Source organism: Medicago sativa, chromosome 6 (assembly GCF_051527215.1).
Source record: "Medicago sativa cultivar Bolivia chromosome 6, Bolivia_mono, whole genome shotgun sequence".
Classification (NCBI taxonomy): Eukaryota; Viridiplantae; Streptophyta; class Magnoliopsida; order Fabales; family Fabaceae; genus Medicago; species Medicago sativa.
This window is the reverse complement of record NC_140754.1, coordinates 24,849,208-24,872,876: the sequence shown is the minus strand read 5'-3', so window position 1 is coordinate 24,872,876 and position 23,669 is coordinate 24,849,208. Positions and strand designations below refer to the sequence as shown.

General features: G+C 32.4%; 2 protein-coding genes and 1 long non-coding RNA gene across 3 annotated transcripts; 2 read left to right on the top strand and 1 right to left on the bottom strand.

The window, feature by feature from the left end:
• The first annotated feature begins 477 nt into the window (after window positions 1-477).
• On the top strand, window positions 478-3,655 carry LOC146914123 (uncharacterized). The gene is made up of 2 exons (XM_085717042.1): window positions 478-865; window positions 3,358-3,655. The coding sequence occupies exons 1-2, from the start codon at window positions 613-615 to the stop codon at window positions 3,375-3,377; spliced, it is 273 nt and encodes a 90-aa protein (XP_085573168.1). The 5' UTR covers window positions 478-612; the 3' UTR covers window positions 3,378-3,655.
• A 1,750-nt stretch (window positions 3,656-5,405) lies between these two features.
• On the top strand, window positions 5,406-6,338 carry LOC146914122 (low temperature-induced protein lt101.2-like). Its single transcript, XM_085720492.1, has 2 exons — window positions 5,406-5,570; window positions 6,172-6,338. Exons 1-2 carry the CDS (start codon window positions 5,490-5,492, stop codon window positions 6,253-6,255), a joined length of 165 nt encoding a protein of 54 aa, XP_085576618.1. The 5' UTR covers window positions 5,406-5,489; the 3' UTR covers window positions 6,256-6,338.
• An 11,037-nt stretch (window positions 6,339-17,375) lies between these two features.
• Window positions 17,376-20,691, bottom strand: LOC146914121 (uncharacterized). The gene is made up of 2 exons (XR_015013910.1): window positions 19,088-20,691; window positions 17,376-17,639 (listed from the first exon to the last, which is right to left on the bottom strand). It is a non-coding gene; the product is annotated as an uncharacterized LOC146914121 (long non-coding RNA).
• Window positions 20,692-23,669: the final 2,978 nt, after the last annotated feature.

Here is a 23,669-nt window from a genome sequence, read left to right as displayed (position 1 = left end):
TTAATCATGTTTGATGTCGACCACTTTTGAACATACAGCCTCAATGTTAAATAACCCATAAACATCTGTTAACGTCGACGAAGTTGCTTAAACAAAATGGATGATCGTTTAAATACTCTATGATTTAAATGACCACTGTGTAAGAAAAAAAACTTAAAACCAATTGATAACAAAAAAAACCTTAAATGATTAATTGGATATTATATAAACATATAACTTAAAAGGCGGCCCGAAGTTATTTATCCAAAAAACGATAAGAAAAAATGCTAACATGTACCTTGTGAGTTGTTACAGAGATTCGAACCTCCACCTGTTCCTCAGAAGTCACTTGGTTAAGAGTTTCTCTCTTCAACATCGAGAAACTCGGTTAGAGACCTGACAACCAGAGAGGTTCGTAACCCACCCCCTATATATATAATCATTATGAGCTAAGCAACATTTTTATTGGAAGTTGCGTAGTAAATTCCTTTTTGTCTAATGTCGTTAGCATGACCCATGAGAATGACTTTTTGTTTTGCATAATTTTTATCTTGAAATTGTCTTCTTCTCAATTGAAAATTCAGAACCTTTGTTTAGGTATATTTAGTAACTGAGAATTGAGAACTGAGAGAGATGCATCTATGGCCAACAAAGAATCTGAGAGATTCATTCAAATCATCATACCTGAAAAAACTGGAATGGAATACTCAAAGAATGAAAAACAACCAACAACAAACTCAATCATCAAACCAACAGAAACTGCTTGATGATGAAGAAGACAACAACAACAACGTTGATACCACTTCTCAAAATGGAACTGTAACTTCCATATGTCATGACCTTCTCTTACTTCTCTCTTGCTGTTACTGTTGTTTCTGCTGTGGCGGTAACTATTTCTCTTTTACCTTTTTTTTACTTCTTTTTTTAACTTTCTTTCTTTTAAATGTTTTTATCAACTAAATTGTTTTATTCGTTTTTATTGAATATGGTTAATCTTGATCAGTTTTAATAATATATGAAACAATTTTAGATTTCTGTAATATTTTAGTATATGACATCAAATTGAAAAATATGTATTGAATAAAACTATATTATGTGGTGTAACAATTTTTCAATTTAGTATATGCATAGTTCAACCCTAAAGAATGCCGATATTGTTATTGTTAGGTTGGACATTTTCAGTGGGGACTTTATAGTTGTGTGTGTTAGTTTAAGGTGTTTGTCGTTGACAAAAAAAACATTCAATTATGTATATGGTTAATTCATACCACGTTTTGAAAATTATGAAAATTTGGTAAATCATGTAGTTGAATCAACCACAATTTTGAGTGTGAATTGAACAAACCATCCAAAATCAACTAAATTAACCATCTTTTTGAACGTGATTAACCAGGTGTCGCAAATGTAAGGAAAAATGGGCGTCTAAATGTCACAATTTTTTTCTAATTATTTCTAAGAATCTTGTGTTATTGTACTTTTTTTCACAATTTGTGTAACTGTAGTGTAATAGTGTTTATTAGGGAAGTGGTGAATTTTGATAATTTAATTTGGTGAAGATGTTTTGGTTTTGATTTTTTGTCTTGGTTTATCTATGATTATGATTAATCAAGCTGGTATTTATAGAAGAGAGGAATGTATTTATTCATGTAATGCTTGCTGAATCGACCGTGCTTTTCTGCGGGGTTATGTTTTTTTGGTAAGGTTAATCAGTGTTGAAACTTGAAATTGATAACGAAATAATAGTTTGAAACTACGGTTGCAGCCGCAGTTAACCTGCGCGAACCTTTATAATGCAGGAAATGCGGCCACTGTGGTCGAAATTTCAACTGTGAGGCTATTGTAGAACCTCAAAATTATTTATATTTCAGTTGCAATTGCAGTGTAGGACTGCAATTTAAAATCATGAACGAAAGTGTTCCACGTTTCTGGTATAGTTGTTCTAGCCATAAGGAAATTGACAGTGTCAAAGAACCAAACCTGAGTAACATAGAACCTTACTTCTCAAATCAGACTTTGTTTACATCGACAAAAAACCAGGAAGTTGTTGTGTTATACTTCATCATCAAGAAAATTATTCAAAAAAGCATATACCAACCATGGATAAGAGCCAAAGTAAGAAAGTTTGAATAACGAGTGGTTAAATAACCAGAGAAAATGTCTATATAATAAGTGGCTAGACTACTTAATACAATACTGCTGAAACCTTCTTATTCTGCATTGTCGTTGTCTGCTTATGTGCCTTCCTATGATTTTGCTTATGTTTTCTGTTTGCTTACTTGTCACCGTGTAACAGCTTTCAGTAGCTTCTAGCCTTATACGTGTTATTTATGTCGCATGTTCGTAGTTTGTTGTTTTCTGTTATTTATGTTGCATGTTCGTAGTATGTTGCTTATGTTGTATTTTCTGTTAGAGTATGTTAGCAACAATAGAATGCTAACAAGGTTTGGGCGTCCACAATCGTATCATTACTAGTGTTGTCAAATTTCCGCCATGGCCTTGTACCATGGCGGATTTTGTGCCGGCCACCATCGGCTGCAACACCTATCAAATCCGCTATGTTTCCGCCATAGGCCACAATGTCGTGTTCATATGGCAGATTTTTTCCTGGCCGCTATAATTGTCATCTCTTGTTAATAACACTGATCATTACCTAGTCTGTTAAATCCAACCTTTGTCCCAAGGCTATAAAAATTTGCTCCTATTGTTTACATGGTGACCACCTAGCTTTTTGTCGAGGTAACCAGTGGTCCACCAGGGTCCTGCTGTTGTCCTTTTCTAATCTTCACCGCAGAAATGGGGCTATAAGATCCTGAAATCACATACATGAACTCTTAGCCTTTTCTTCCTAAGGTGACAGTTTTGGTACTTCCAAAACCAACTGCTTTTGCCTCAAACTTTCCATTTTGGCCGCAATTTGTTGTTAAATCTAACGTCATTTTGAACAATGGGCGGGATGCAGTTGTGAATTTATGATGCAAACAAGTAAACCTCTCAGCGGCATATATAACAATTTTATATCTAGTAGGCCAAGCTCCCATCTGAAATTCGCGAAGGTCTTTAAACAAACCACTATTTCTTCAGTCTGCGCTTGACAAATTGACTGCAAAATCAAGAACTGGTTTATTGCTACATGTTTACAACGATTTAACACATCTTTACCAACATTAGAATGTATATGATTTTTATTTGTTTGATCAGTGTAGTGAATCTTTAACTTCTTTAGACGGCATTGTAAATAAATTTTCTCTTGTTCCTTTCATTTTCCTTCTTGAGGTGGGGTCATAGTTGTTTGAACTTTGAAGTGATTTCAAGTCCATTGAACATGATTTTATTATGGAACCCTTTATTGATCTTCTTAATTGTGATTTTCTCTTGAAGCTTGTGTTGAGGAGAAATAAGGAACAAATGACTTCTAATGTGTCTTCAAGCATGGTGACAAAACTTGTGTCAAGTACAAGGAACAAATTTTGTACAGTTTTTATTTTTTTGGTATTTAGATTTTAACATTATGTAATTATTTTATTTTATAGTTTGTAAAAGGGTGCAAAATTGATTAGTAAAGGAGGTTTCATTTTCCTTTGTTCAATGCTTATGTGCAAACAGATTAATCATACAAGAACCAAATTTGTATAGTTGATTATTGGTTTCATTGTTTCTAGGTTTTAATGTTGTACTATGATTGTCCTAGTGCTTGTTTGGTTCTAAGGTGGGAACTTCCGACTTGAATTTGCAATGGTCAATCGTGGTTTGATTAGACTTTTATTCCACTCACGACTTGTTTCTTAAATTTTAGCTGGAACAAGTATTGGTCAGACTTTATTTACCTTACGGTCAAACTTTATATTACTAAAAAACTATGTAACCAACACTTGTGTTTGCTTCGAACTTGTGAGAAAGGATTTCGAAGTGAATTAGGCTTGATTCAGTTGTTTGTGGTAGACAAAAATTACGGTCTTTTTTGTACCACATCTCATACTACCATGTCAACTACGAGACATGTGAGATATCATCTTTTGAATGACAAGAAATCAATTTAGAGGCGTTTGTTTAAAAATTATTACAAATACATTTTTGGGTTAAATATGTTTTTGGTCCCTATAAATATACCAACTTTTCGTTTTAGTCCCTCTAAAATTTTCCTTCAACTTTTAGTCCTCCAAAAATTTTCCATATTCACTTTTGGTCCCTCTTTTAAAGTAAGCTCATATGTAGAATTCATATTTTTGAATAAAAATTTTCAGAAAAATTCATAATATTATAAGAATCTCTCCCAAAAAAATTTAGAATTTTTTAACAAAACATGAATTTAATATGAATTTTTATATTTTTGATGGTTAAAAATTCATATTAAATTTATGTTTTGTTAAAAAATTCTAATTTTTTTTTGGAAATATTTTTACAATATTCTACACATTTCTGCACAATTTCGTTAAAATATACTAAAATTAACTTAAAATTAGGGACCAAAAGTAGTGATTGAAAATTTTATAGGGACTAAAAGTTGAAGGAAATTTTTAGAGGGATTAAAACGAAAAGTTGATATATTTATAGGGAATAAAAACATATTTAACCCTATTTTTTATGTTTTAGTTATATTTGTGTGTAAGATTTTTAAAATATCATTTTGTTAAAAAATATGATTTTTTTTGTGAATAAAAAAACGATTTTTATTCTCAAAATGAAAAACTATTTTGATTGGCATTTGAAGAAATTCTTCTTAATGGAAGATTGAAAAACAAAATCTCTTTATAATAAAACAAGCACAAACATTTTTTTCATCAATATTTAAAAAATACTTACACACAAACATAATTAAAACATTAAAAATGACTTTCTTTAAGAAACATAAACAAATAGGCACTTAATATCGGCATCACATTTGTTTTAGAATTGCAATCTCTTAAAAATGCTTTGACCATATCTTATCTGAAATGAAACTTTGGTACACTCGTATAATATTCGTCTTTATGCATTTAATAACACTCGTATGAGATGGTAAGAGATTTTTTTCAAGTTAACTAGAAGTTTTTAGTTCGATTTAAGTCATTTGAATATAATGTTAAATCTTTTGAGTGAAAACTTTACCACCTATAACAGTTTTATCCAATTCAAAAGATTAATCAGTACAATTGTGCGCAACAAATACTTGATTCAAATCATAAAAATCATCTTAATGTTATATTAAAGTAGAGATATAGATTTTATTCCAACATGTCTCTATCCCTATTTTAATATAGCATTAATATGATTTTTATCAACTAATGCATATATTTGATTCAATTTATACAAACGCATATATTTAACTTTCTACTACCTGAGAAAGGTTAAAGTGACACATGTCAGTTGTATAACACACGTGTCTTAGAATGTGGATACAATTCTGCCATAGTGAATGTGAGATCTCCATCTTAACCGTTTTCCATTTTCATTCTCTCTAAAATTAACCATAACACTTCCATTTCAATTCTTTCTATTTTGAGAAGAACAAGAAGAAAAAAAGAGTAAAAAGAATGGGTTCTGAAACATTTGTGGAAGTTATACTAGCAATATTGTTACCTCCTGTCGGTGTTTTCCTTCGTTATGGCTGTGGAGTGAGTATATTTCTCTTCTCTTCTCTTCTTATTCATTTACCATACTTTATTCATTTTTGAAATAATTTGTTATATATGAAACATTAACACAAACACAAACATCGAATGTAACACTAACACATAAACACCACATATGATTTTGTCGATATTAGACACAAACACATTTTGAATATCATAAACACTTTCAATTTAAAGTGATGATACGACATAGATGATTTGATGTCTGACACGAATCAAGACACAAATGTTGAACGTGACACATAAACACCACATATGATTGTGTTGATATTAGACGTCAACACATTTTAGACATCATAAACACTTTCAATTTAAAGTGATGATGCGGCATAGATGATTTGATGTCTAACACAAATCAAAACACAAATGTTAAACATGACATTGACACATAAAACATCACTTATGATGTGTTGTGTTAATGTTTAACATCTATCATGAACACCAACACGTGTTGGACATTAGATAAGTTTTTTATTTAAAGTGTCGATGCTATATAGATCAGATAAGATCTAAGATAGATTATTGTTGGTTTGATTTATTGATCTTGTGATTCATTTTGTTGGTTGGTAATTATGAAATGCAGGTGGAGTTCTGGATAGATGTGGTGCTTACATTACTTGGATACATTCCAGGGATTATATATGCCATTTATGTATTAGTTGGATGACACTTTTATAATATTCATTTTGTTTTATAGACATTTATCTTAATTTTCTCCTTTTAATAATATATACATTAGTTTTTCTTTAATAGCTATTTTATGTTTTATTTCTTCTATTTAGGAGGATGTAGGTAGAACATTTTTATTTGGACTCTCAACAACATCCTTAACACTTTGCTCCTTAATTTTTCCATTTCACCATCCTTACAAGTATGATAATGATACTAAAACTATATCATGTCAATCTATCTAAATTCAATTATAATTCTTCAATTTATCAAGTTATATTAGACATGCTTTGGATAAAAAATTCAAAACGTAGTTATGTACCATGTGATATCTTCAATTTATATTAAAATTATTTACTCATACCAATATGTTGTGACATAAGTCATAGAAAAATGTTTGAGTTTCTTAATCATATGATCCAGGATCTAATCCCTACCCGGTGAGTACATAAAAAACTACTACACCCTCCGGTCACTAATATAATCAAAAATCCACTTTTTAGGTTCATTCAATTAATGATGTATGTAGTCTATAATAAATACTACATACATCATTAATTGAATGAACTTAGAAAGTGGATTTTTGCTTATATTAGTGACCGGAGGGTGTATAAAAGAAGAACTCTTTAATAGATCACAATTAATTCGAGGAATTTATATCTACAGTTGTATGTAGGGATTAATTAGTTGACCTAAAAAAATTATTCCCCAAGTCTTTTTTCTTTTTGGTTACAAACTTTAAACTATAAGATGGACATGGAGGAAATATTACTTGAAGATTGGCGTGGCTTTCTATGCATGGTAGTAGTAAATTTGAGTCGCACTTAAAGTGACAGTTAAATTTCTTTTATTAACCTTCCGATTTTTAGGGGAAGAAATAGTGGCAGACCATAAGTAAAATTTTTGGATGTCAAAGTAAAAAAGCTACAAGCTTGAATAATAAGCCTCTAGAATGATTATTTTTTGTCAGATAGTTTAGTGAATAGAAATCCATTCTTAAGGTGAATATGTAGGGAATTTCAGGTTTGAATCTCGGCCTCTATATATATAATGCGATGTCAGGGCCGTTCCTAGAGTTTTATGGGCATTAGACATAGTATGAAAAAAGGGCCCTTTATATAATGGTGCCGTCTCCCGTGCGCAATCCCCATAGGTCTCGTATCGGTGCGTGATGTTTTAAAACCGGGAGTTTTTGGATGTTGTACTTGTTTACCTGTTGCAATGGGTTATATTTAATATACTAATTAAATAAATTATTATTGTACATATTTGTTAAAAACAAAATTACAGGTCTAATTTCGGAATTTCACATCAACTAAAATACCCATATCCTCTTTTTGAAGTTTCAGGTTTTCCATCAAAGATCTGGTAAAATCATTCCTTCCATGTCATGCAACTTTTCTTGTTGTTCTTAACCTTAATCGTGTTGGATCTAAAACTAAGATGTCGAATCTGAAAAAACCTTCGCTGCTGAGATTCCTCCATAATTGACGTTGCAAAGACACGATCTGAGATTCTCCAAACTCAGAAAATTCCCAATCTTCATCACCAGACATTTATTTAATTAAAGTCTGGGTGACGGCTCAAATACATCTAAATCAAAGACATTAATTTTGTGTTTCATTCAATTTTGCTTGGTTTTTCCATTGTCAATATATTCCCATTTGTTATTCAATTTTATTGAACCTGACTGTTTGAATCAGAAATTACAATTACAAATAAAATAAAATAAATACAGAACGAAAAGAAAAAAATTGGAGAAGAAGAAGAAGACTAGACTATGAGCGGCGGCTATTTGTAGCACTGATATAAAAAGATGGAAAAAAAATAGGGTTTAATGATGGATTGAACTTTTTTTATACTCCCATGATGCATTTTTCTCTATTCTAGTCCATCAAGTATTAAAATTAAGAATTCAGATGTGAACTAGACATTGATTTGTTGGCAAGAGTTTTGTTATTTTATTTATTATGAGTATTGGATCGGTTTTGAGACGAAATATCTTTCGATCCAAAATAAAAATTATAACCGATTCGATCCAAATTTACGTAGTTTAATTTGGATTGGGTTTTGGATATCAAAAATGCAAAATATATTTTTTTGTTTACTTTTTTAAGAATATAATTTTTTATTAATATTAATACTACACAAACACGGTAATATAATGTGTTTGATGCAAAATATTAAAATTACAGTATGAAAATTATCAATTATTTTGTAAACGTATGATCTAATAATAATATTGATTAAATTAGTGCAATATATGAGATTAAAAATCAACAAGAAACATAATAATGCAATATATAATACTAGAAGCATGATATTCTCTCTCTCTCTCTCTCTCTCTCTCTCTCCCTCCCTCCCTCCGAAACCCAGACCTTCAACCTCTGACTTCTCTGTAATTCTTCATCGCGCCGCCTCCAACCCACAATTGTTCAAGATGTAGACACTGGTAAGCGGTGGTGCGATGATGGCTCAACCATCCGCATTGCCTCTCGTCCCTGTTCTCTCGACGGTTTCGTCGGAAGATCGGGTTCTCAGGCACATTTTTTTCAGTTCGGTGGTGGCACCGACGGTTTGGGTTCTCTCAGATCGCGCCACCGCGACTTGGTTTTGGTTGTTATGTGTTACTGCTGGATTTTGTGTCTGGGTTTCTCTGGTTTTGGGAGATCTGGTTTTGGGAGATCTGGATCTTGGTTCGAGTACGTTTCTATGGTCGCCGCCGCCGTCGACGACTCAAACGGGTTCTTTGTGTTCTCCGTCGCTCTCAGACCCATTTGGGTAGGTTACATCAAAGCCGGTTGCAGATCCGATTGCTTGTTCGTTTCTCAAATCCGGTGTGTCCTTCGACAACTCTCCTGGCCTTCGATTTCGTCGTGGTGCAGGTGCGCTTCATGTGTCGGAGGATTCAGATGATTTTGGCTCGAAAGGGCTGGTAAAGCTGCTGTGTTGTTGCAGGGGCTCTTAGTTCGTGAATCCTTATGTGTTGGCATTTAATTCATACACTATTCTTTGAAAAGTTAGGTTTATGTATAGTCAGGCCTGGCTATGTTACTTTGGTGTTTGTCGTGTGGCCATGCCCTTTGATTATCTGATTATTATTATCCAGAGCTGTTGAGTTCTGCAGAAACATATGGTGATTCGTCGATGCTGTTTGAATATTTGTCGCAGTCCTTGTGGCTGATTTCAGACTGCTTTGAAATCCTAGTCATTCGTATGATTGACATTGGACTAATTGGACTCGAAAGAGTAGGTGTTGCTTGTTGCCTCGCTGCAAGGAGTTGTTGGTTCTTGGATTGTGCTGTGTTGACGGTTGGTTCATACACCAGATAGCTTACCTTTGTTTAATTAGGATTAATCATTGAAGGTTGGTCTATGTCCCCCCCAGTTTTTTCTTGTATTTTTTCCCTTTTTTTAATAATATTTATGAGCACTAGGCACAAGTTTAGAGTATAGTTGAGAAATCACCTATTCTCTTTCTTGATGTTTTATGCTCTCAAATTTTATATATATATATATATATATATATATATATATATATATATATATATATATATAATACTAATAAAAGAATAAATATGTATTTACATTAATCTTTGTGGTTCGGTTTGGTTTGGTTTGATTTTGAGAAAGTGATCCGAAATCCGATCTGATCCTAGTGGTTTTTACAAAACAACATCCAAAAGAATCCATAAATATTCAGTTTTTTTTTGCGGTTTTTCGATTTTTTTTGGATCAGTTTGGATTTAAACACTCCTATAAAATATCCATATCCTCTTTTGAAGTTTCAGGCTTTCCATAAAACGTTTATTTATTTATTTTTGAAGTAGATTAGTCTTAGAAATTCACTTTTTAAAATTAGAGTATATGAGGTTTGAACACGGATCCATGCATGTATAATATATTGTCTACCAACTGGAATAAGTTTAAGGAATTTTTTTTTTATATTTGGTTTTTCGTTAATTATTTACTATATCATAACAATTATTATTTTTAAAATGGAATATAATCGATCACATCGTTTAATAGTGTTAGAAGCTCAAAGCTTCATCAATGGGGTTTGTAACAAAATCAGCTAGAAGAGAGAGAAAGAGAAAAGAAAGAGAAAGATAAAATGAGATTGATATTATTGAATGAACTCTAAGAATTACACATATTTATAGAAGCATATAGATAGCACTTAATGAGTGACAGGTATCACAGTATAATAGGCTAAACTAATATGCTTAATCTATTCTTTTAACAAATATGACCTAATTGAACTAAGAATGATGCAAAAACTGAAATTTCGATGATCAGAATCTTTGACATAAGTCAATCCAACAATTGGAATCTTCGTCATAAGTCAATCCGAGTCTTCAACCCTTTTTTATAGAGTTTCTTGACCTCTTGTAGTTGTTAGGATGTGTCTAATAGCCTTGTGCCACATGTTTTAGTACTTAGCAACTTTTGCTTGAAAGTCTTGATTAACACTCTGAACTTTAGAATGTTTCTGGGTTCATCAGATGAACTTCAGAATGTTCATATGTTCATCAATATGAACTTCAGAATGTTAATGAGTTCATATGTATGAATGTCAGATAAATTTCTGAGTTCATCATATAAACGTCAGATGAATTTATGGGTTTATTCACGAGTCTTGTTCTTCGTATGAACTTCAAAAAGTTCCTGGACCTATACCTTTGAAGATCAATCCTGGAACTTGTGCAAAAGAGAGGAAGAGTGAAACTGTCACTTTATGCCCATGCTTTAAGGGATTTTGCTAATCTTTTACTGTACCAACTCTCATATGTGTCTACATTGTTACTATAATTATTAACATATGGTATAACTTTTACACATATTCCTTTTAGAGTGCATATCCTCTCCATTTGGAGAGAAAATGGAATACAAGGCAATAATGGAATACAAGGCTTATTAATTCTCATATCTTAGATTAAAAATATTTTAATAAATAAAGTTATTAATAAAATTATCATTTCAACATTTTTTTTATAATAAAAAATGAAAATATGACTAACATGTGCACATTTTGATAAATAAAGACTTAAATGGGACGGAAAAAAAAGATAAAGGACCAACGTGTTACAATTAAATAAGATAAAAAAATTCTAATGTAATTTTGCCTTATTTTTATTGTACCCATTCTACACTTGAGTTTTCATCAAAATGGCAAGAACATTGCTTGCTGAGATTTTCACTTAACAGAGAATAAACATGGAACGTGTTAGCTTGCTGGGATTATTTTGCAATTTTTCAATAATGACGAAAAGGCCCTTTGTGAAAATTGAATCCAAAATCAATTGCATTTATTAAATCAATATATATGTTAAAAAACACACAACCTTAATGGGTCACTTAACCTACTAATCTAAGCCATTGAAAATCTTCAAATTACATCAAATGGTCCACATTCCTTTTGCAACAAAACAATAATAATAAAAATCAAGTCATGCACCGGTAGGAGACCCATGAGGTCATGCACCGTAGCCTTTGCCTTATATAATACGTCATAAAACTTTTTAGCTCATTGTTGTGATTCTATTAGCTCTTAATTTTGTTTTTTTTTTTTCCGCTTTTCACTACCAAATAATTTTTTTTAGGCAACATCTGAAAAAAAAAAAAAAACTTTATAGTCACCAAAACAAAATAAAATACCGTAAAAAATAACAACATCTGAAATGATCAAGAATGCATCTCGCATCGGTTTCATGATCTTGAATGTGTCTAGCATGTTCTTGCAATATCATATTCAATTTTGCAATCCTTTCAATCAATTCAAGAAAGTTGAAATTACAATATTGATATAATTTATTTTTTTGGAAATTTAGAAAGACAAGATTAAGATTAATTTTGTAGGCTCATTTTCAACTAAAATATAATTTGTTTTGTTATGAATATTATCTCAATTTCTTGGATAATAAATATCACCAATATTTTTAATATTAGTGAGACACATTATTAGGAACAAAGGGCCCAAAAGAATATCGTCAATTTCTCCCATAATAAATTTTTTGGTATATTATTAAGAATTTTTTTTATAGGGAGGGTGTATATAGAAGTCGTTGGGTTATACGAGGGTAGAAATAGCAAATCTCGCCAAAAGGGCCTAAAACATTAACAGACTTGTGCCCAGTCCTTCATCATGTAAATATTTGGGGCCTTTCAGTGAACTTTGCTATATAAACCCCCAATAAACCAAATATTTCTATATACGCCCCTCTCCATAAATTTTTTTTTAGGGCCCCCTAACGGCAAAGGGCCCTAGGCCGTCGCACCCCCGGCCTATGCCTAGGGCCGGCCCTGTGCGATGTCACTATCAATTAAACTACGCTCGTGGGAACAAATAATGGATTCTTTCACAAATACAAAATTAATTAGTTTTAAAAAATCAACAATAAATCATTTCAAAGCACCAATAACATAGATTATGTTAAATGCAATGTCGTAAATATGGTTTTTGTAGCACACGATTGAGCTTCATCTGCAACAATTTAAAAGTACCAAGATCTTTTTAGACTACAACATAAATGTATCAAATAACGACTAATCAAGTTAATTTGTACGGAAAATCAATTCAGTTTGCAACAGAAAAACAACCTAATTTGTACAATGCAACAACATTCGAGATGAATGTGACAACAAACACGCACAACCGGAGTGGAGAGAAACAACACAATGATAGATAAAACACGCGGACAAATTAGACAAATGTGACAATAGTTGGATGAAGATGGGTGAACGGGAGAGGGATGAACAAAGTAAACAAATGGAGAGACGCTGACGCGAAGAAAAGGAGTAGAAAGACGAGATCACTGGTGAATGAAGACGAACAACCACAACGAACAAAGCTATACATGTTTAGGTAGAGCACGAGCCAGAGCAAATGAGACGTAAAAATGACATAGATACTATATAGTTTAACTATATCCCAGGAGGGCTCAAGATAAAAGAGGGCATAAAGCTCCAAGAAAAGAAAACTACAACAGAATCAACCGAGGAACAAATATCTCCATATAATCAATAACTAACAAGTAACTGAATTAAGATCAAAATATATTTTAAGATCACCCATACATCCAATCAATCTCAAAAGGAAAATAAAAGTAATTAGTAAATTAATATTAAACCACATAAATTTTACTGGCTTTTACATGGGATGTGACCCTAGCATCAACAATTTTATTTTTTTCAAGGTACAAATGGTTTAGCAATTGAGCAATGCTTCCAAGTTATTTGTCGTTAAACTAACTTCTAATACTTAATGGTCATTAAGCCATTTTCTCATTCTGGAAAAATAGGAAGACATATACTCACCTTAAACATATCCTAATGTGTATGGCATAAATGATCCAATACTAAGAATAAAAAAACTACCATATGCATATTGAAATATATAATACTAATAAAAGAATAAATTAGAGGATTTAGTTATGACATACCTTTGGTACTTCGTCGATTTGATTTTTTTATAGTTATGAATACTTTCATAAGAATTCGATTATTTTCCCTGTCTACTTCATCTAGTGTTATAAGAAACACTACGATGGATTGAGTCAAGCACATAGTTTGTATGGTCAAGTTCTGATTGAGAAAGCAATTAGAAAGATGCTAACATATTAAACTGTCAAATCAATTATAAATCAAATTAAACAACTGAACTCAAATCTTGATTGACTCGTAAAGATGCACACACAATCAGAAAAGTAATCTTTGCAAATTTACAAAGAAAATGAGAATTCGTAAAACTGTTGAAAATATAGAATAACAAAAAGCAAAAAGAAAGGTTGACAAAAAAAAGTAAAAAGAAAGGGAAAACTAAATTTTGCAAGAAGAAGCAACAAAATAAATAATGATTTGGAAACAAGAGAATAAGAAACAAGCCTTGTAAAGAAGAATAAAAAGAAGAAGAAGAGAAAGAATAAGAATTAGGGAAAAAGAAATATGCGGCGCCTTTTATAGAAAAAGTAGCAAAGGAAGATGAGTGGTTTTAGGGTTGTAGATATGAGTTTGGGCCATGGAAAATTAGATCTATCTTTATCAAAAGACTTTCCACGGTAAATAAGACTTATCATTTTTAAAAGAAATTATTTAGTCACACCCCTTATAAACCTGATTACACCATGAAATGACCATTACATCAAGATTAACAATTTATCTACCTTTCTAGAAAACCGTTAATCTTGGTGTATCTCAATAACATATCAAATGATTTTATATTTTCGTATAAAATTATATGAGTGATATATATATGATATAAACATACAATCCAACTATCAAATTTGAAAAGTATGTATCGAGTAAAACGATATTGTGTGGTGTGACATTGGAATAACATTACATCAATGTAGTTTGACCCCTCTTTAAAGTATATGTATAAACTTCAAGCTCCTGTTATTGGTAGATAAATTCTCAAAATATATTTGATCCTATAAATCAAGTATTCAAGTAAGATCTTAAACTTACCATTTCTCATAACTAATGCTTAACTATCTCCACAATAAGAATTTTACATTCTTATGTTGTTGTGGAAATATACGAGAAATTGATTAACTTTGCAATTAGTTAGTTAAGGAATTAGTTAGAGTTATCTAACTAACTGATAGAAAGTTGGTTAGATTTAGCTAAGCTAAATAGGATACTCCTGTACATTGTTCAAAAGAGATTAAATTCATTTAATTTCTACTAGTTTTCTCTCTATTTCCTTCTCATCATATCAAATGGAGCTAGGGCTTCTCTACCATCAATTTTACTTCTGATATTGTATCATCACCTTGATTTTATCTTCAACAATGGTTCGCAACATCAATGGTTCTACCTCTAATGGAGAACAATTTAGATTCCTAGGACTCTAGCGCCAACAGATTTATCGCAAAATCCCTATTGTATTCATCCGAGTGAGAACACATCCAATTCAATCGCTAATCAACCACTTGATGGAAAGAACTACCATTCTTGGTTAAATTGATGTGAAAAGTGGTGATTTTGAAGAACAAGATTCGATTTCTTGATTGAAGTACGCCACAAACCAATCATTTTGATCCTAGCTATGAAGCGTTGGAACGAAGCAATACTTTGGTTCATACATAGATCCCAAATTCGATCTCGCTGTCTGATGATAGGTCATTTTACGTTATTCTTAACATGTTTTTTTATTCATTTTCAGTTAGTTTTTTTTATCCAGAATATATTAGAGACATTTCCTATGATTTCAGGACATTTATAATGTTTCCTATATTTGTGTCATGTAATTCTACTTTTCCTAAAAAATAGCAATTATAGGGTGTTTTGATGTAATTACAAAGAAATCAAGACATATAAAGACTTGTGAAGACATTGGGAAGATCATGAATGAAGATTTAAGAGGCCTTGAAAGAATTACAAAGGGAGGAATCCTGATGACAAGTCATCTTACATTATTCTTGACATGTTTTTTAGTTATTTTTAGTAGGTTCTAGCAGCAACATGGAGGAGTATTTGAACAATTGCCTATGATTTTGGGACTTTTGTAATGTTTTTTTATATTTGAGTCTGTAATTCTAGTTTTCCCGAAACATAACAATTTTAGGGGGTTTTTGAAGTAATTCATGAAGAAATCATGCAAATCGGCAAATCATTAACATTTGAAGAAATTTGAAGACTTAGGAAGACAAAAAATGACGATTCAAGAGGCCTCATGAGTCTTACAAGAGGGAGGAATTCAGTTCCCAAGTTCCGAGGCAAGTAATTTGAAGACGAAGACCTAAAACGACGGAAAACCAGAGAATTTGGGCCCAGGAACTGATGTCATGCGCCTAGCCCATGAAAAAAATGCCAAGGGTATGGAATTCAAAAACCATGCGCCTAGGGCATGGTATGAGGCACACTCACATGCGCCTAGGGTATTTCCCATGTGCCCCATGCATCCAAAAATGCGGGGCGTAAGCGTCTTTTCCAGCTATTGTTTTGGGTAAAGCCCGCACTTTTAACCCAAACCCAGGTAGAAACTCTCACTATAAATACTAGCATTCCTCATTCAGAATTTCTCGTTCAGAACTGTGACAGTTCAAGAGAAAGGCAACTTTGGAGCTTCAGGAGAGTTTTTATTTTGGTTCAATCAAATTCTTTGTTTCCTATTTTACCTTAATTCTGTTTCTGAAAAATTGATGTTTCCTGTTTTAATCTGATATCAATTTCGAAAATTAAGGGGGAACAATTAATCAATATCATTAACATTTATGCTTACTTAAAATCATTATTGAAAATGAATGTTAAATTGAGGGGGAGCTTATGATAAAAAATAGCACTAGTCATAAAGCTCAAAAGACTCAGAATTCAAAACAAATCCAAAATATAATTCAAATTTTTGTCATCATTAAAAAGGGGGAGATTGTTGAGATAAATTCCAAAAATCCCTTTTTAAATTGTTTTAATGATAACAAAACATTTAAATTATATTAAAATGAATTCTGAGATTATTTGTTATTTAACATGTGTTCTTGAGTGATCTTAAAGATAGGTTGCAAAGCAAGCAAATATTTTTCAAGAACATTCTCAGCACTACTCTCTTGATATGCCACGCCAAAGTCAGCCCAGGCAAAGACAAATTAGAAGATCTTGGTATTTAAGAAGAGTTTATGTGTCAAGGACCTTTGTGGAAATATGGAACAAAAGGATCAAGAGTTTTATGCTACAAAAGAAACATATTTATTATGATATACCTTCAAAAGAATGAAAAGAAATAAATAAATATAGATCCTATGAGAAAACAAAAAGGAAACCATGAGCATTAGACAACACATCAAGAATGAAGTACAAGAGATAATGAGAAATGGACAACACATCAAGCTAAAAGGAATAGATAAAATGCAATCACTTGTACTTGCTTTCTTTCTCTCCAAGGCATGTAAGTATGACAACACAACAAAAACAATCTTGGTTGCCAACTAGCAAACAAGAAATATGCATGATACTATTCATGATGTCATACTTTATTGCAAGCTGTCCAAACAGATTTTTGAGAACGTTCTCAAAATTTCGAGAACAATCTGCCAATCAATTTTTCGCAAGAGTTTTTCACTTTGATGAGTTGGCAAACTGTAACACCCGTATATGAAAATATCTAGAATATTCATAAGAGTGCTAGAACTGATACTGGATACATTAATTATACAATATTGGAACAACATTAAGTTCTTTAGTCTAGATACAACATCATTCCAAAGTTCTTATGTTACATTATTACACCAAAGATTTGTCATAACCTAGTACAATCACAACATATATATAACCACATGACTCATAATGTAACATATGCATCCTTAATCCACACCATGAAAGCTCCAAGAAAACACGATCACTCCAAGACCTTTTCTTTACCTTTACCTCGGGATACCTGTGAACCTGAACAAATAAGGAGTTGGATGAGACATAATGCCTCAGTGAGTTCTTCCTAGCCCTAGGCTAGTGATAACCTTGGGGGAAAAATCCTACGGTTATCACGTGTCTAAAATACAACCTGCCGGTTGATTATACGTGTGTGTGGTCATTTATGTCTAGACGGATGTGCACACTAGAAACCGTCTTAGAACCTTCATAACATGTTATAGGCTTTCACTATATCATACGTGTCATGGCGGTAAAGAGATCCTAATACCGCTTGCTAAGGTACGTTGAACGCACCAAGTCTACACTAATTCATGACACAACCTATACCGGACGAATAGGGAAATCTAAGTTCGTCTTCGGTAAATCATTCATTTCATAATCTAACATAATCATAACATGCATAGTCATATTTGTTCAGTCATTATGTTAGCGTGAATCAAACAACATTATCTTGGTTCGTTTTACGGAGAGCCCCGGGTGGAGTAACCCCGAGAACTATCCCATACATGACCGATGTACGTACATCGGACTCCCTCGGTGTCGTGCGGGTCCCTTACGGCTTGAATCGTTCCCCTTAGATCGAGAACCTCTTGCAACCCACTAACGTGGCTGACAAGAGACACGAGCACCTACATCTTATATTAATCATGTTCATATACATACATATTCATACTTGTTCATAGGCATAGAAGATATTCCTCGTATCACAACTCATAATACCTAGAAGGTAATATAACAGTCTAATCTTGACGACTATGCCAAGGCTCTATGTTCATTCACCTCCTTAGATCATCACTACCCATCATGTTTAAACTCTCTTTAGTCGTCCTTGTGACACATGTTGAAATTGCCATGATTCTCGATTCAAAGTTCAAGTTACGGTTGGTACATTTTCTATTAATTTATGAGGACCAAAAATGCCATAACCCAAGTAACAAGCCATTTAGAAATTCAAAGTTTTAATCAAGTCAAGTTTGTTCAAGTTGTAAAATAAGTGAAAACAACAAAAATATATTCCAAAGCGATCGCATCGGACCCCCACAGGACTGGCACCAAGCACCCGAGCACAAAACAACACGAAAAATTGCTCTGTCAGGGGCGCCTGGCGCCAGAGGGTGGGCGCCTAGCGCTAGCTCTCTGACTTTGGGCGCCTAGCGCCCTTGGTCAGGCGCAGCGCTGCGAACCTGCGTTTTCCAGCTGCGGATTTTTGGCATTTTCGACCCAAAACTCCAAATTTTCATCCCCTACATGTACCAACTCATTCCAAATGTTGTTAACAAGTTTATGTACTCAAAATAGCTTACAAAAACATATACAAGATCATGTTCCATGGCAATTTATCATGTAATCATCAAGAATAACTTTGGGGTTAAGAAAGTTCCATAACACTAGATAAACATAGATACATGATTCTATCACAAGAATATCAACCCATAGGTAGGTAATTTAACTATAGAACTCACCTTGCCCAAAGAAAAGGATTATAAGCTCAAACCAAAACCCTAGAAATCACTACACTTGATTGAGAAAGAAAACTAGTTGAAAAACTTGCTCCACTACATCCAAAGCTCACATGATCACTTGCTCATGAAATCTTGAACAAATCTTGAGCAAAGATTGAAGGATGGGGATCGATTTTTAGAGAGGGAAGAGAGGAAGAGAAAAGTTTGTAACCTAGAGTGAGAAAATGGAATGAAAATGAAGATTTTTGGACCCAATTACCTTAAATAGTCCTTAAACTCAAATGACTATTATACCCTTCTGCTTAAACATGCGTATTTGTATCGCTCTCAGATATTACGTTAATTCTTAATACGCGGGATATTACACAAACTTTCCTCTCCCTATTTTACCCTCAGGAGCGTGTGTTTATTACAACAGCAAGGGACTCCATTCATCTATAAATACAAGAGCTTGCAAAGAGGAAAGGCATTGAGTCATTAAGCAAATACAATGATACTTGATTTTCAAAGCATCAAGAATACTTCAAAGACTCTCTCATTGTGAGCAATAGCAAAAATCCAGCAGCAACTCTTTTTACTTGAGTTCTTTACAAAGGCAAAAACATTGTATATCAAAAGCAAATATATTGAAAAGAATCACTAAAAGTGTTTAGTGATTGTTGTTTGTAAAAAGCTAGTAAGTGAAACTAGTGTAAAGCCCAAGGGGTGACAAGAAAGAAATTGTATAGATCAAGGAAGTGATCTAAAAGAAAAAAGAGGAGTTGATGTTAAGTTATAACTCAACTACCTAGTGGATAATCTCACAGTATTGTGGGGACTGGACTAACCCACATTGGGGGAATCAGGATAACTTCTTGTATGTGATTTTCTCTTTCTCTATCTCTTTTATTTTAAACAATATCACACACTTCACAATATTATTGTTTTATTAACTAACGCACTAACCTACTCCAAGTATATACTCGAGAATTTTTATTAGATCACAATTCAAACCCCCTTTCTTGTGATATTATTTAACTTCAAGTGTATGTTATTAATTATGTATATGTCAGAACATTAGTATTATATTATTAATTAATTAATTTCGAACTCTATATAGGTAGATTGATGTAGAGTTATGCCTCCCTCCCATCAACATTCTCAAACTTTATGACCAAACGTTCGAGTTGTATTGTCAATAGAATTGGTTTCACTTATAGATATAACTGAATGATTGTTTGCAGGGAAAAAGTTGCTGATGCTCTTAAGGAAGCAGATGCTATAAAAGATATTCAAAACCAAACCAAAGTCACACATTTGTGAACTCTCTAAAATCTCTCTCTCTCTTGCTTTTGGATTTTTCATGCTTATGTTGTCTTGTGAAATTCAATCAAAACAATATATGTTGTTCCAATTCGATCCATTCCCCCTAACACTAACAACAACATGGAAGTTGGATTTTTCATGCTTATGTTGTCTTGTGAAATTCAATCAAAACAATATATGTTGTTCCAATTCGATCCATTCCCCCTAACACTAACAACAACATGGAAGTCGATTCCTTTGCACCACAACTCAATTGTCACTAGGTTGATTTCTAAGCTTGTATTCTATGATTGTTTTTTATTTCGTCCTCTTCATCTATCACTATTGTGTCCGATGTCGGTGCTTTTCACCATACAAAAACACCGACATCAGATATAACAGTGATAGATTAAGAGGATAAAATAAAAAACAATCATATAAAACAAGTTTAGCAATCAACCTGGTGACAATTGAGTTGTGGCGCAAAGAAATCGACTTCCATGCTGTTGTTAGTGTTAGGGGGAATGGATTGAATTGGAACAACATACATTGTTTTGATTCAATTGCACAAGACAACATAATCATGAAAAATCTAAAAGCAAGAGAGGGAGAGATTTTGGAGAGTTCACAACTGTGTGACTTTGGTTTGGTTTTGGATATCTTTTATAGAGCCTGCTTCCTTTAAGAGCATCAACAACCTTTTCCCTGCAAACAATCATTCAGTTATATGTGAAACCAATTCTACTGTCAATACAACTCGAATGTTGATGAGCGGGAGGCATATCTATACATTATCTACCTATATAGAGTTCAAAATTAATGAATAATATAATACTAATGTTCTGACATATACATAATTAATAACATATACTCCCGTCAAAAAAATTAATAACATATACTATATATAAATATAAATATAAATATAGTATATTATATACACACACGTACACACATGTACCATTACTCCATCCGTTCACAACAACTTTGTCCTCAAATTTGTAATTAGCATGAATAAAAAAATTAATATATTTACTAATCTATTATAAATTGTCAATTCCTCACTTCACACAAGTTCAAACTACCCAAAGGTGGGTTCTAATCTAAAGGAACTCACATGTTAAGATGCGTTATCCTGTGAGGGCAGATGAATTTATCTAGTAGATGTGGTTTATTGCGGTCTAGCTCTATAATTTGTAGACATGAAAATTAAATAACTCCTAATATGTATGGATCTCACGTGTCTTCTTGATCTTGTATAGCATACTGTATATGCTCTTTGATACATCACATGAGACATTAATAACACCAATTTTAATGAGACATAGCTAGATTTGTAGAACATAAATATAGATATTATATAGTTTAAAAATTATATCCCAGAACTATGAGGGCTTAAGATAAAAAAAAGGCATAAATCTCCAAGAAAAGAAAACTACAAGGGAATCAATCGAGGAACAAATATCTCCATAAAATCAGTAACTAACAAGTGACTGAATTAAGATCAAAATATATTTTAAAATCACCCAAACATCCAATCAATCCCAATAGGAGGATAAAAGTAAGTAAATTAATAATAAACCACATAAATTTTACTCGCTTTTACATGGGATGTGTGGCTAGCATCAACAATTTTTATTTTTATTTTTATCAAGGTACATCTGGTTTAGAACTTAAACAATGCTTCTAAGTTATTTGTTGTTAAACTATCTTCGAATATATCAATGGTTATTAAGCCATTTTCCCATTCTGGAGAAATTAAGACATATACCCACCTTAAACATAACCTAATGTGTATGACACAAATGATCCAATACTAAGAAGAAAATAACTACCATATGCATACTGAAATATATATTACTAAAAGAAAAAGAATAAATTAGAGGATTTAGTCATGACATACCTTTGGTACTTCGGCGATTTGATTTTTTATATTTATGAATACTTTCATAAGAATTTGATTATTTTCCTTGTCATCTTGATCTAATGTTATGAGAACAACTACGATGGATCGAGTCAAGCACATAGTTGGTATAGTTAAGTTCCGATCGAGAAGGCTATCTGAAAGATGCTAACATATTACATCGTCAAGTCAATTATAAATCAAATTAAATCACTGAACTCAAAATCCTGATTGATTTGTAAAGATACAGACAGAATCACAAATGCAATCTTTGCAAATTTACAAAGAAAATGAGAATTCGTAAAGCTGTTGAAAATATAGAATAACAAAAATTGTAAGATGAAAGGTTAACAAAAAAAGTTAAAAGAAAGGGAAAACCAAATTTTGTAGGAAGAAACAATGAAATAAATAATGATTTGGAAACAAGAGAATAAGAAACAAGCCTTGTAAAGAAGAATAAAAAGAAGAAGAGGAAGAAGAAAAATTGGGGGAAAAAGAAATGTGACGGCGCCTTTTATATAATAGGTAGCAAAGGAAGATGAGTGGTTTTAGGGTTATAGTTATGGGTTTGGGCCAGAAAAAATTAGATCCATCATTATCAAATGAAACTTTCCATGGTAAATTAGATCCATCATTTTTAAAAGAAATACTCTAGTCACACCCCTTATAAATCTGATTACACCATGAAATGACCAATATATCAAGATTAACAATTTATCTACTTTTCTAAAAAAACGTTAATCCTTATGTATCTCAATAACATATCAAATAATTTTATATTTTCGTAAAAGTTTATATGAATGATATATATGATATAAACATACAATCCAACTATCAAATTTAAAAAACATGTATCAAGTAAAATGATACCGTGTGGTGTGACATTGAAGTAACATTACATCAGTGTAGTTTGACCCCTTTTAGAGTGTATGTATAAACTTCAAGCTCCTTGTTATGAAACATGGTATCCATTGATGAAGGAGAGAAAAGCTTATGAAATTCTTTCTATTGATGGAAAATGAAAATTACAATGTGAGAAAGTTAACCCACTTATGGGGACGTTACACCTATATATACTAATAGGACTAGTACTCCTTGTAACTAAACTATGTATCTCTAATAGTCCCCCTCAAGTTGGAAGGTGTTCAAAAACACATCCAACTTGAAATGAGAAAATACAAGGAAAGATGCCGGAAATACATCGGCTAAGAAAAATATCAAACAAGTGCTCATCCAACAAGAAGCAACCACAACTCAAGGTTGAACCAATTGAAGGAAGGAGCATTAAAGCAACGCTTAACCACCATCCGGTAGAAGCCAATATCAACAAAGCCAATTAAGGCACAACGCTTAACCATCAAGAGTGTTCAATCACTCAAGATAGAAGCACAAGACAAG